General features: G+C 36.0%; 1 protein-coding gene across 2 annotated transcripts in view; it reads right to left on the reverse strand.

The window, feature by feature from the left end:
• The window catches only part of ZCWPW2 (zinc finger CW-type and PWWP domain containing 2), a 136,176-nt gene that overhangs the window by 39,314 nt on the left and 81,596 nt on the right, over positions 1–15,266 (reverse strand). For both annotated transcript variants that reach the window (XM_051963469.1, XM_051963468.1), the window contains 2 exons: positions 9,814–9,928; positions 4,006–4,067 (listed from right to left, as the gene is read on the reverse strand). In XM_051963469.1, coding sequence (XP_051819429.1) covers positions 4,006–4,067; positions 9,814–9,928 — 177 coding nt within the window. The remainder of the gene's footprint in view (positions 1–4,005; positions 4,068–9,813; positions 9,929–15,266) is intronic.

Below are 15,266 nucleotides of genomic sequence, written 5' to 3' on the forward strand. Positions count from 1 at the left end.
CAAGAATCACAACAGATATTAGTGAGGTTTTGAGAAGTCATTTCCATCTTCCCTCTCAAAACCATCTTGCTTTGATCCCACCAGGCTAATAGTAATCTTCAGTTTTTAAATAATTCTTAAGATTCTCATTCTCCCAATGAGTTCCTTAGAAATTTCCCCTCTTCTATCATGGTAAGGTCATAATTAGTGCAATCAATGATTCATATAAAACAAGGATCGATTCAATATAATCAAGGACTGCAAACCAAACCAACCATAATCCCATTTCTCCTAAATTTCTGGCTTCCAATTCTGGGAAGCCAAGTATGGAAGTAAAACCCTAGAGATACAAACCAGTGGAAAGTTAAAAGTACATGATTTAAACCTTTTTTACACAGGTGCTAAATGTAGCCTAGCAGATACTCAAAAACCTAAGCCAACATGTTCTTTAACATATCAGCGATGGTGGTAGAAGTTTCTCTAACGGCTTTGGGGCAGTACCTCGATTGCTAAAAACATTAGTGATCTAAAGCTACCCAAATTATTTACTACTTCCTGAGCATTGTTCTACCTACCTGAATTTTTCCATCTGGACCCAGTTTTAATGAGCAGGTGGCATTGCAAGTCGTTAATTTGATCCATTAAACATTGACACCTCTGCCCTACCGAGCTGAAGTCTTGAAGCACTAAGCACTCTATGGTTCTTAAGTATCTATGATAGCCTAAAGTATGTGGTTAATATGGATCTAACAACTAAGTTAGCTCTAAATTTCCACTTAATAACAAAACTCTGCCTCCTTTTCAATCTTGTAGCACTGAGTGCTAGTCACATATCAGAGATATAATATGCAGAGCTGTCTGCCTACATTATTGTATATGTGATTTGACTTCTTGCATAGAATCAAAAAAAGAAGTTAAATCACAAATAATAAAACGTGAGTGTAGACACTACTAGACCTAGGAAGCTCCTGCACAACACCTGGAAGGACACTCTGGGTCCAGAAGTTCTAGGGAAGACCTCATTTGGCTTGGTTAATTCTCCACCATTGACTGACCTGCAAGCAGGCAAAGGAGATAGGAAGCAGAACACAATAGCTCACACAAGAAGGCCTGCTTGAGCCTTCAGGAATTCCGTACTTGGCAATCAGCTCCTCTTCTTGCACAAGACTTTGACTTGGGATGTGATGCCAACTGGAGCTCATGAAGGCAATGCCCATCCAGTGCCAGGGCTCTCCAACAGCTTCTTACTAGTAAGCTCGCCATTCAGGAGCAGGAAGAACACACTCGAATAGATCTGCTCCTGTCCTCCCGCATTGGCATCTTTCTCTAAGTTTCTCTTCTTGTTTCTTGCTGCCATCTCCTCACTCACACATGAAGCTCTTCTAGCCCTGCTCCATCCCACGTCCCCAGCCAAAGATCATGATGCAGATGAGGAAGGACTTAAAAGCAAGAAATTTTTCTACTCCAGAAATAAAACATCCTTTGCAGAGGGCAGGGTGGCCTAGGCCTCTTTATGCTCCCCCATCCCCTATGCAGTGGCTACCAGGTAGCAATAATAGCAAATGCCAACAGAAAGTGATGACTGGGGATGGCAGGAGCTTCCTGGCTCTTTTCCCCCCAATAGCACCAAGGGTGACATTAGAAGCAACATCCAGGGCAGTCACACCACTCGCCTGGCAGACACTACCTTGTGATGGCTACCTTTTTGAGACCTTCATCTCATCCTGCTAAGAAAACAGTCCTCCAGCCTGCACTCTGATTCACCTCTTTGTTTAGGAGCAGGAAAAATATTAAGATTCCCCAGTCCCTAATAGATAGTTGATTTTTATTATTATTGAGTTCAATCAGACTTAAGACCCATTGTGCATGGAAAACTAAAAGCTACCTTACTAAATTGAATGAAAATTGAACCTATAATGAAGCTACCTAGTCAGCTACTAAATAGAAGCTGAGAACCTAATCAAAATTAAATTCAAATGCCTAATAGTAAGATGGCTATTGCTACGACGTAGCCACATAATCCACACTAACCAAGACAGCTCATAGAGACAGTCCTGCTTTACACTGATCCTATATTCTATATCTTTTGTTTTACCTTACCTATCCTCACTCACTGTGACACTCCATTTCATTCTCTCAGTCCATTACCCCAATTCTGGTATTCCTTCCTTCCCTTCATTGTAGTGACCTTCTTGGTGACCAATTCAACTCTGCATTCTGGGCTAACTTTGAGTCCTTTAGCTCTTGTCCTTGTCCCCTCATCAAACAAGCTTTACCAAACTCCAATTTTCCTGTTTGTATTCAGGTGCTGATGAATAGAGCTTGAGTATGTCTCATAATCATCCCAATTATGGAAATGGGATTGGTCTATCTTTAATCAGGCTGCCCAATATGTGATGGTGAGAGAGAGTGTATGAAAAGATCAGCTGAGACTAGGAAAGATGACACTGTACTAGCTAACATGGTGATGTGACCTGGGTCTTTCTCCCCTGACACCTTCATTGTAGTGAGAAACAGGGGCTTACAGGGATCTGTGCTCTGCCATGCATTTATGAAATCTGCTGCTTCAGAAAGAGTGAGGAGTAACGGCAGCTGGACAAAGCTGGAGGAGAGAAGAATGGGGATGCTGTGTTTCAGATCTAACAGAGAGTTCTTTATCTAAAAGGTACCTTCTTGAGCTTAATACCAATTCCCATGTTAGAGAAGAGATACCTAACAATGAAAACCCTGAGTCTTGGGCTAAGAGTCACATTGATACTTTTCCTTTTTTTCAGTTACTGAATTCAACCACCTTCAGATTTCAAAATGCTGACTCAAAGTTGTGCTTGGTCCTCTCCCCAAAGGAGTGGCTCTTATAAACTGTCATTGTTGTTAACAATAATTACAAACAAAATTGCAAAGAATATATCATCTCTAATAACATGTCTTCTTCTTTCCCTCCATATCCCTCTCCTTTGCCCATTTCCCTTAACCCTTAACCCCTTTCAGGGATCATTTCTCCCCAGAACATAAAACATCTACTTTTCCGCCATAGTGAATTTCTTTTAAAGGAAAAAGAGTTAAAATGTACAAACTGAATTACAACAGGATTGCTAAAATTCTATATGCTCTCAATAAAAAGGAATGTTCAATCCCAATACATATAGTCTCTATTACCTTATTTCTGGGGCCCTTAGTCACATTCAATCTGTCCATTGCCCACTCTACCCTCCAAGAATTATTCTAAAGAATATCCATTATCTTCACTCTTTAGCTTTCTTTTTCATGTGCCACCAATATAATGGGTCAATTTGTATCTGAAATGATTGCATTTAAATAAATACTTTTGTATTTTTCAATAGTGTTCTGTACTAAGACTGCCACTTGAAGAGAATAACAGAGTTCATTCTTTTCAAGATATCATTATGTCAGTAGCTAGTTTCATGTTAATCTTTCTTACATGAAATATACAAACTACTTTAAAAAGTTTTGATGATTTAAAAATATTATTTACTTGACACAAACTAATAAAAAGAATCTATATTCAGCTCATCTGTTGAGATAGCAGATGCTTCATTTTTCATCCTACTAATATTTAAGAAAAAGTCAATCTTTAACTGTGTTAGTTATTAAATTTTTCAGTAAAGCCTCTTTGTATGCATATGATATTATGGATGTAACAACACAACTTGAAAATACATATGTGTGTGTGTGTGTGTGTGTGTGTACACTTTAAAGATTTTTCTAAAAACAATGATAGTTCATTTTTATTCCATTTTATTCCCTTTTTCTATATTATTTTACTATTGATAATTCTAGGACATTGTGTTAAAGAATCCTGCAAATGGCCTACTATTGGTTAATATAGACTAGTAGTAAGACTTAAAGAAAAGAGTATGTGTGTATGTGTGTGTGTGTGTGTACATATATATATGCCTATAGTGCTGACAATGTATCATTACACTTTATTCTTTGATGATCTAAATTTAATTTTTCTTAAGCCAGTAGAGATTAAGATGAATTGTACACAGTAGAATCAGAACTTACTCTTTTCTTGGCTTTTGCAGCAGCTTTAATATTTGCTTCAGGTGTGTCCACTAAAGGCATTCCTATAAAATATTGAGAAAAGAACAAATTTAGCACTTATTAAGTACTTACTGTGTGCAGAATGCTATGCTAGGCACTGAAGGAAATACCAAATTTAGATAAGAACTGATTCCTGTTATAATGGAATTATATGTTGTAATGTTATATTATACTATATATATACACACACACATACACACACACACACACATATATATATAATATATGTCCATGTTATATTATATATTTTATTTGTATTACATATGTACATATATATATACACATGTATATATATATATATATATATATATGTATATATATATATATGTGATAATGTTATATTATACATTTTGGTAGAGTGAAAAGATAAATGTGACACAACAATGCTGGTTGATTGGTTGATTGCTCCTTCTTTCTTAAAGAGGACTAAAATGGAATTTCTATGTTAGAGTCAAGAAATAATATGTCCAACTGTGGCTGATCAGACAAATGTAAGTTCAGAAGGGTCTACCACAGATCAGGCACCAATAGTCCCCATGAAGCAGAAAAATCTAAATTTGCACAACTCACATCTTTTGAGCTACTGCAATTTTGCTTCACTGACACAGCACAGAATTTTCTTTTATTCTAGCACACCATGCTGGGCCATCACGTGCCAGTTTCTCTCAAGTCATACAATTGATTCCATATTTCGTCAGAGAGACTTTGAGAATGTCCTTGTATCACTCCTTCTGAGCACCATTTGAATACCTGCCCACTCTGTAGCAGAGTTTGAATGTCTGGCCCCCTAGCTCAAGAAAGGATCTCAGTAACTAATACTTTATCTTTCCAGGAGATATTCAGTATCTTCTTAAGATGATTCAAAAAGAATCAGTTCAGTTTGCTGGCATGCTGTCTAGGTTTCACAAGCATACAACAATGAGGTCTGCACAACAGTTTGGTAGGCATTCTAATTTCTTCTCTCCCACACTTTCTTCTAGAGTCTCCCAAACACTAAACTAGGTATGGCAATGCAAGGGTCAATTTAATTATCTATATGGACATCCCTAGAAAGTATACTGCCAAGGTTAATGAACTTATCCACAGCATTCAAAATTTCTCCATTTGCTATGATCAATGATTCCACATAATTTCATTTGTAGATGGAGAACTCATCTTTAGTAATTGGAAAAGAACTCTGATGACTGAAAACAACTTGGTATTTGTACTATATTTATTATAGGACATTAGATGCAACTTTGGTTCAAATTTAGTGGTATGTGCTGGCTGGTGGAGAACCTATATTTTCTTGGTGTTAATTGTTAGGCCAAAATTAGTACAAGCAGCAGAAAGCAGATCCATATTTTGTTCAATTTCATTTCAGCTTCAGAGATTGCTTTGAGTACACAGTTATTTGTGAACAAAAAAATTATGCAAAAAATCCCTCTACTTTAGTCTTGGCTTGCAGCCTTTTCAAGTTAAATAATTTACGTGTGTGTGTGTGTGTGTGTGTGTGTGTGTGTGTGTGTGTGTGTGTTTAACATTTTGGATACATAACAGGTATATTTAGGAAGTGCAAAACAGTTACCTCTGAAAACCAAGAGGAAAGGTCATTAACAACAAAAGACTCAGAGAAGGCTTCCTAAAGAAGTAATATCTAGGTTTTGTTTAAAAGATGAGGAGAAATTCCAAAGGTTAAGGGTTCTGGAATGGGGAAGAGTGAACATTCTAAGCATTCAGAATCACTGAGCATAGATACACAGGTGAAAAGCACAATTTGTGCTAGGGTATAGAGAGCAATCTAGTTCTACTGTATAGAAGAGAGTTAGGGACAGCTAGGTAATACAGTGGAAAAAATGTCAGGGTTGGAATCAAGAAGACTCTTCTGGCTCAGACATTCACTATTTTTGTGACCCTGAGCAAGTCACTTAACCCTCCTTGCATCAGTTTCCTCATCTGTGAAATGAGATGAAGAAGGAAATGGAAAATCACTTCAGTATTTTTGCAAAGAAACCCCCAATAGGATCACAAAAAGGCTGTTAAGACCAAAAGTGCCTCAACAACAAAAATCACAAAGTGAGATAAAACTTGATGGTGCCAGCTGATTGCTCTTAAATGCAAAGAGGCTTGATTTTGTAGAAAAGAAGCCTCTCTGAAGATCCCACAGCATGGTATGACCAGATCTATTCCTGCAAAAGACTATTCTGGTGATAGGACTTAGCATACATAGGAGGGGGAAGGCCAGACGATCTATTACACCAAGGCAATGGTGACAAAGGGCTCTCGTAGTGGAGGAGCAATGGGAATAGAGAGGAAGTGATGGATGGAAAAGATGTGGCAACACCGTCAATAGGATTTATAAGGGACTAAGTTTGAGGGGAACTACTGAAGAAATGGCAAAACTTAAAATAGCAAAACAGTTTAAACCAGAATCAAGTTTTATGCATTGTTTCAATATTACTGCCTTTAAGAAAAATTTTAACACCAAAATAATCCCCAAACTAAATTTGAACCAGTTACATCTAATATCCTGTAATAAGTACAGTACAAATACCAAATTGTATTTTCAGTCATCAGAGTTCTTTTTCTATTTACTGAAGATGAATTCTCCACTTACAAATGAAATTATCTAACTTGAATTTTATCAAAAATGGTCTAAAATAATTTTGGAATATATTTATTGAAATGTATAAAAGATACTGCTATCCTTCGTTTTCAAAATCTACCTGGAAATGGAATAAAAATTGATTTGTACTAGGTAACTATGATATATATAATTTATACCCCAAATTTGCAACACTTGTGTTCAAAAAGTTCTATTAATGTTTTCATAATGAAATGGAATCATATTCCTTAGCACTGTCAGGAATTGCCCTACTTTCCAAAGAATGTGGTTAAATCTTCATGAAAATCTTTCGAAGTTTAAAATTATAACCCAGTTCCCTATGCAATCATAGCAGCTCCAGGTTCAAACTCAGTAACACTATCCACTTTTTACAAGCTGAATTTTTTCTTAGTGGTAAAAATGTAATTTTCTCTCTTCAGAAATTTCTATTATCTATAGAGACTTTGAATATATAGAGTAAAAAAATAATTTAGCAGGAAATATAGGTTGAAATAATGAGAAATAGCTTCATAACATATTACATTTCTCTTTTGATCTATATCCAAGTAATTTTATTTATTAAGTATATATATGTATATATATACATATATATACTTTTTTTATTTATTAAGTATGTAAGATAAACTTTTAAGATAACACCAACTTATAAGATACGATAAGTTTAAGAGGATGAAAAAGAATACTTGGGGGAATGAGTAAAAGAGATTCTCACATAAATGTGAAGCTTGAGAGCCACCAGTGTGTTTTGGCACTGGAAGTTGGCATGTGAGTAGAGAGCATGACAAAAAGTCAATGTGAAGGTTGAGATCTTGAAATTAAAAGATACTTTTGAATTAGGACTAATGTTTGTTGGATTAATGGTTAAAAGAAGAGTTTGTTTATTCTTTTAAAAATAAGGCTTTCCAGTTATAGATCAAAATACTTTAATAAAGAATTATTAATCATCATCTTCATTATCATGTTAGCATTTATATAGTGCTTTGTGATTAGCAAAACACTTTACAAATAGAACACAAATTTAAGTATTCTTCTATTCAATGATGAAAATTAACAGAAGTGTGGCCTAGGAAGTAAAAATGTACATGACAATAAGTCTTCTAGGCCTGGTTGGCTACGATGAGTAGATAAATGGCCCAATGGATGTAGTGTTGAAATTGGAGTCAGGATAAAGCTGAGTTTGAATACTGATTCATTTTCTTACTTTTTATAACTGTTTCCCTATCTGTAAAATAAAGATAATGATAATACTTCTTTCCAGGATTGTGAGGATAAAGTGATATGTTTCTAAAGTACTTCATAAATCCTAAAGCATTCCATAAAAGTTAGCTACTGTTAATAGTAATCATGGTGGTAGTAGAAATAACATCTCCCTTAGTACATGCCCATAAAGAGGAAACAATAAGAACCAGAATTAAAGATTTTTCCCAGGTATATGCACTCTCTCTTACCCCCAACTCCAAAAAGAATTTGATTTCCTGTCTTCAACCCCAACCTAGTTGATGTCATCATTGGATATAATCCCAGAGGAAGATAGTCAGTCAACAGGCAGTCAAAGTACTTACTATGCCAAAGAAGGATATTTTGTGAGGATTCTATTAAAAAAAAATCATGCTTTTTAAAACAACCATTCTTGTGAAAATTTTGATACAATAAAAAGTTTTTAAATCCTGATTAATGAGAGGTTTAAGAGTTAATCCAATAAAATCTTGGAATCTTGGGAAGTAGAAAGGATTTTAAAGCCTATTTTGTTGACTAGCACATGAATTGTCTCTAGAACATATCCCTTAGATTTTGTTATCCAGTTTCTGTTTAAATGTTTCCAGGGATAAATGAGATCCTATTTGTAAAGTGCTTTGCAAATCACAATAACCTAAGGAGAAAAATAAGAGTGGAATTACCTACTCACTCAATATAAATGGTAACTGATGATAATAAAAATGATGATTAAGAATTCTTTAAGTATTTTGCTCTATAACTGGAAAACCCTATTTTCAAAAGAGTACATCATACTTTTTCCTAGAAATTTATAACCATTAATCCACAAACATTAGTTTTAATTCAAAAGTATCTCAGTTCCTTGGAGTTTGCTCTAACAGGACTTGCCCTCTATCTGCATAGTGTTTACCTACCAGATAGAAACTGGAAATTAAAACATTCTACAAAATAGTATTTGATACCTAGTAAGAAAAGTTTCTCTGAGTTCTGGAAAAGGCCACCTTCTGTACAAAGCATAGCCAAATTGTCTGTGGGGATTAAGACATTTCACTTTTAGGGATAAAAGAAAAAAAATTTCAAGGTGAGATTAATAGCCTCAGGGCTTGCTTTAGGATAAATGAAGCAGGCTGAGTCCTAAAGCTCTCCAAGTTGGAAGGCAACATCAAATAGAGGAAAGAATTAAGGGAGTGAGTGACACGTTGCCTGCATCCAGACTTTTTAAAAATGACAGTCAACATCCTGAGTAGGACAAATGCATGTTTTCCAATGTCCTCTCGGGCTGCAATTATTCCTAGCCACTTCTTTTTATTTGTGTGTCAAGAATGAGACTCAAAAATACTAAGGATATTTAGGAGAAATAAAATGGCTACAGTAACCTAAAGGAAAAAATAAGAGTGGCACTACTCACTCACTCAGCGACATTACAATTGCCAGTATTGTTCCAGAAATCTGAGGATTTTCACTAAAACTAACTCAAAAATATGTCCTTATTCAATTCAAAAAAATTTTCCAAGATTACTTTGGACTTTCTTTTTAAGATGTACAGCTGCTTTTGGCATTTTGGAAAACATTTATTTTACAAATCCTGCAGAATGAACCCCAAAAACATTGAGTTCACAGAAAGACAGGGGCAGAGACAGAAAACAGAGACAGAGAACAAAGAGGGAAAAGGAGAGAGTTTTATTTTTACTTCTATGGCTTTTAATTTTGAGCTACATGATCCTGAGATCCACAAGAGGGCCTATGAACATATTCAAAGAGACCAAATGTAAAGAGGCGTTTTGATTGAAATTAACCTATGTAACTATGTTTTGTTCATTCAGTATCTTTGTATGTAGTTGTATGTATATGTGTTTGTGCATATACATAAAACCAGGCACAAACACAGAAACTTACAACTCAAAATCATCTGACTCAATCTTCATTTTGAAAACAAAAACTGATCATACCTGTTTTTGATAGAAGACACAGATCCAGTCTTTGCTCATGAGAAAATGCATATAACAGGTATGCTTCTTGAAGGGCACTTTCATACCACTTTTTATTAAATTTGCATCTTTCTGGCTGCGAAAATTCAGAAATAGAATCAAATTCTTTTTTTAAAAAATCTAAATGTTTTAGAATTACCTTAACTTATTTAGCTATATTGGTTATATATCAAATTATATCAAATTTTAATGTATTATACTTAAGATTCCTACAAAAGTTCATATTTGGTGGATAATTTTTATATAGCAAAATCTGTGTAAATTTTTCATATTAACACTAAAGACATCAGAAAAATGCTAAAACAAAAATCGCCTCAAATTTAGTCGGTTATAGATAAATATAATCTATTCAAGCTACATAACAAAGAATGACTATATGTTTAAAAAGTAACTGATTAAATTGCAAGAGCCAGAAAAAAAAATGTCCTAAATGATAGAAAGTTGTAATAAAAATATTGATTACAGGAAAATTCACATCCTTTAATTTTAGCACGAATTCTTTTGACCTTATTACACTTCTATTAACACTTGAGTATATCATTCCTTCCAAAGTTTTATTAGCTTAATTTTTAGGTATTTTTAAACTGCAATTTAAAAAATATATTACAAAGTATACTTTAAAAAATTTTTTAAGAATTTTAATATTAAGGTACTAAAAACATTTGTTTGGGTTTATGTTTCTCCTTCCTCTGAAAAATCTACTATGAAATATAAATTAATCTTTCAATCTTTTTATCCCTAAGAGTGATCACTTAAAAGACATCATATTTCTGCTTCAAAGACATGAGGTAATTGGAATCCCATTCCTCCATGAAGGAATAGTAATAATAATTCATAACACAATTAATTACAGAATGGGAAGGGCTTTTGGGGAAATTTACCCTATGGAAGTTCTTCCTCTAGAACTTTCTCATCAAGTTATGAATCTAATTTTCCAGGAACCTATGCCCTTCTGAAGGTAGGCTGTGCTGTCTTTGGGTAGCTCTATTTGGAGAAGCTTTTTCCTTGCAGCAAATTGAAATGTATCTGACTGTTGTTCCCAGTTCTCCCTTCTGAGAGCAAGCAGACTAAATCAAATGCCACATGACATCCTTTCAAACACTTCAAAGATCTAGCATATCACCCTTGTCTTCTCTGATTGGCGTTAAACATCCATAGTTCCTTCCCTCAATTCTTCCAGCTTGATTCAGAAGCCCTCGCGATCCTGGCAAACTTCTTCTAGAGGCATTCCAGTTTATCTGTCTTAGACCTGGGTATGTAGAGTCTATATATACATATGTAGGTACACATAAGCTAATTATTGGAGTAAACAGATCACATGCTCAAATGTGTTCATAATAAATTCAAAGTCATAGCCTAAGTATAAGAACACAGTTGAGTTCAATGCCTGGGTTTATAAGACTGATTTATTTGGTGGGAAGTAAGAAAATAACATTATTCTGCCAATCTAAGAATCTCTTAATTTTCTATGAAAATCCTACCTGTCTCATTCTATATGATACATTGTACTTAAATATTCTCAGTTTCAAGTAATAGATACTGGTATAAATGAGAGCACATTTACAATCAATATTTTTCCCAAAGGTAAAGATTTTATTACACTAAGAGTGAGATAAATCCATAAAGGATTTTTAGCAAATTAACCAGGGAAAAGATGTCATGAAGGAAGAAAATGACATTAAAGTGTGAAAAATGGGAGATTATGCTATTGACTGTCCAGCTAAATGTCTAAAGAAGTTTAGCAGGGTTTTACAATACAAGTAGGTCTTTTATAGGAGAAATATAATCTCCAGGTTGACATCATAAATTGGCTTTCTGATTGGATATAGTAACAGTGGGGCTGTGATGAATTTGCCAATGCAAGGTATTTAGCTTAGAATTCTGCCAGAGATCTCTTCTTGGAGTGGAGCTGTAGTAAAGATTTACTTGAACAGAAGTCCCATTCAAAGTCAAAAGATCCACTAATAATCTTATCAGAGTGTTCCTCCTCCTGCTTGCCTTAGAAATAGAATTAATACTATTCATTTTAGTAAAATGTTACAAAGGCCTTCCATGCCTTTGTCCATTTTAGACATGGCTTTCCCAGATTCAAATCTTTAGAGATGGAAGGGACCTAAGAAGCCATTTACTACAACCCTTTTGATTTATAGAGGAAAATAAAGGTCCTAGGCTAAGCCCACTTGGGCTTTGGTCTTTTTGGGTCTCGATAGCAGCAAAGAATGTAAATAGCAATTGTTGCTATTTTGACCAAAATTGTAAGTGTCTTCTCCCAGACTGATTATAAAGGGCCATCCTCTGCCTCATTTCTTACCCAGCCTTAATTACTGAATGGGTATTACCTCTGTCATATTGAGATTTGTTAAAGACCTTAAAAAGGCCATCATCTCCCACTGCATCCAGGACCATCGCCAGCAGTCTATCTATATCGGGTCACTGGACCCAGATGGCTCTGGAGGGGAAAGTAAGGCAGGTGATCTTGCACAGACCTCCCTCATTCAAATCCAGTTCACTTGCAGGGCATGACTTCACCTCCCTGATGCCATGGTCCTCAAAGGATAAGCAGCAACAGATGAAGACATATGGAGGTAAAGAAAAATGAGTTGATTGGCCCAAGCAGGGCTTCTACTTGGGGCCAGGGCCAGGATTCAAACATAGCTTTTAAAGTCACCATCTCTGATGGAAGAAAACTACATTCTTTACTCAAGTCCCTTTTATGTGCAGACTAGACCAGGCAAAACACCAAAATTCAATATATTCAACAATAATAGATTTGGAAGTGGAAAGCAGTCACCTCTAACCCTCTCACATTATAGATAGTTAAACCAGGGCTGAGGAAGGCTGTGTCCAAGGTCACAGGAAGTCCCACAGAGCCCCACATCCCTCCCTTTGGGTGATAATGGGGAAGATCTCTCACTCTGAAGACTGTAGAGGTCACTCAGAACACCTCTGAGCCTCCCCTGTAGAGGCTCTGGAGGAAGGGGGTGGGAGACAGCACTGGGCCTCCTCAGCTATTCCGAGATATCTCCAGGCTGAGCCCCAGCCTCCACTCTGCTCCATCCTAGGCAGCTTTGGCTCCTAATTAGAGTCCCGACACTGGCTGAGTGCCAAGGATGTTCACCCCGGTTGGTCTTTCTTGTCGTCATTCCATGAGACTTGGCTTGCTCCTTTATCTTACATCACCCAGAGGCTTCTTGGGCTTCAGACCCTGCCCCTTCATGCTCTCCTTCAGCCACATGTCTTGGTGCTCTTTCAGAATGAGCTCACTTAGAGACTGCTGGGTCTCAGGCTGTACATGGAAGGGTAGAAGTATTTAACCCAGGCCATATTCTTTCATGTTTCTCAAAGCTCCCCACGGAGGGGGCAGCAGCAAAGGATGCCAGAGGCAGCTCTCAGGATCTGTCTCCCCAGCCTTCTCCACTCTGATTCTGGAGCCCTAACTCTGTAAGTGACTTTCTTAATGATTCTGCTGTACATACTTCCCCACATTATCCAACCTCACACTGCAGTTTTCTAAAGCTGGAAATAAACACTTCTCATCATTTGCATGAGCTTTAGGCTTTGCAAAGACTCAAGGAGTGATGAGTCAAGATTCTTCTGGAGGCAGAAGCATCAAGACCAGGTAGAATTGATGTCGCAGCAAAGTCCTGTCCCCCTAACAAAAAAAAGTATTTAAAACTCTTAATTTTGTTCTTTTAAACTATTTTTTAGGCCAAAGATTAGGAAGTTTTCTTAGTTCTGGCTTTGGTAGAAGATGATATAGTTTAATCATATAATTCTGTCCCACATACCCTCAAATAAAAAGATTTCAACCTTGGCCCACCTTATTTTTACCCACTCTTGTCTTTTACTTGAGACCAATCTGAAGCTGTTTCAAGAAGTTCCTAAAGAAATACTAAAAAGCTAAACTCCGTCCATTTAGGAGCCAAATGACATTTAAGGTCAAATCTAGAACTCTATATCCTTATAATGTTGAGGAGAACATGACAGAGTGGGGCAGAGCACTTGATTTAGAATGAGAAGGCTGGGGTTTGCTTTCTCCACCAAGTCCCTGAACTTCTGTGAATCTCGAAATTTTCATTTGTAAAATATAGGTAATATTTGTGCTCCCGGTTTTATAGGGTAATCTGAGAAAAGTACTTTGGAATCTTGTATACTCTTCAGAGTATAAATGAGAGCGATTATATTTGTAATCTTTCACAGAGTCAAAATGAATACATTTCTGTTTCTGGGATAGAATGAACAAGTGAAGTCTGGAAAAAAGCACAGGCTGTAGATATTTTTCTGGAACAGAAAAGAGGAGAGAGCAGAAGAAATGGAGTCAGTGGTTAATAAGCAATATTAAGCACCTATTGTGTGCTAAATTGGGGATATGAAAAGCAAAAAGCAGTGTCTGCTCTCTAGGCATTCCCAAAATAATGGGCTAGGTGGAGAAGATAAAAGAGGAAAAGAAAAAAGGGAAGAGGAGCCTACTGCCACAGATGATAAAATAATAGCTTAAATCTTTTAAAGTCAAAATTGGCCCTTTCAAATCTGTTGTCATTCAGTCATTTCAGCCATATCCAATTCATCATGATTCCTTGGCAAAGATACTGCAATGGTTTTCAATTCCTTTCTCCAGCTTATTCTACAGATGAGGAAACTGAGGTAGACAGAGTTAAGTGACGCCCAGGTTCACACAGCTAGGTCATATCTGAGACCACATTTGAACTCAGGAAGATGTGCTGCCCCTCACCACTTAGCTGCCTTTCCTTACAATTTTAGGGAATTTTATTACCAAAGAGATAATCAAAAAGAACATAATACAGAAAATCTAAAATTAAACACCTGATAAAGCACTGAGAATTTGAAGTCAAGTCATTTCTTTGAGAAACACCAGTTGTGAGAAGCTATCAGAAATATTTCACAGTAACTTCAAAGGAGAAAAGAAAACAGCATCTGAGAACCTTCCAAAGTCCCCAGTAGGTCTGTGCCATCTAGTGGTAAAACAAATAAACAGCATTAAAATTGTGTGCTAAAGAGCTCTTGCCTCTTATAATAAATGATGGAATCCTGAATAAGAATCTTCTCCACATGACACTTGAAAATCCAAATTTCCTCCAAGATTAATCCATTTCTTCTCAAATTAAAATTTGTCTGTAAGATGAACTCTTAAACATTTTAAGGCACACCTGAGTAGTTCACATATTTTCATTTATTTTCTTTCTGCCATAATTATAAAAAAAAATTAGAAATAATTTCATCTCCAAAAAGTTGTACTTGGGAAGTTTTTGACATTACAATTATCTTGAAGTAATTGAAAACCAGTCTTGAGGTTTCCTAGCAGTAGCAGGCTGGGGCATACAACTGGTAAGGATCCCAGTCAGGAACTCATCTAGAACTCTGATGCTTACAGTTACATGACTATGAAGAGGGAT

The sequence above is a fragment of the Antechinus flavipes genome, chromosome 5 (genome assembly GCF_016432865.1).
Source record: "Antechinus flavipes isolate AdamAnt ecotype Samford, QLD, Australia chromosome 5, AdamAnt_v2, whole genome shotgun sequence".
Classification (NCBI taxonomy): domain Eukaryota; kingdom Metazoa; phylum Chordata; class Mammalia; order Dasyuromorphia; family Dasyuridae; genus Antechinus; species Antechinus flavipes.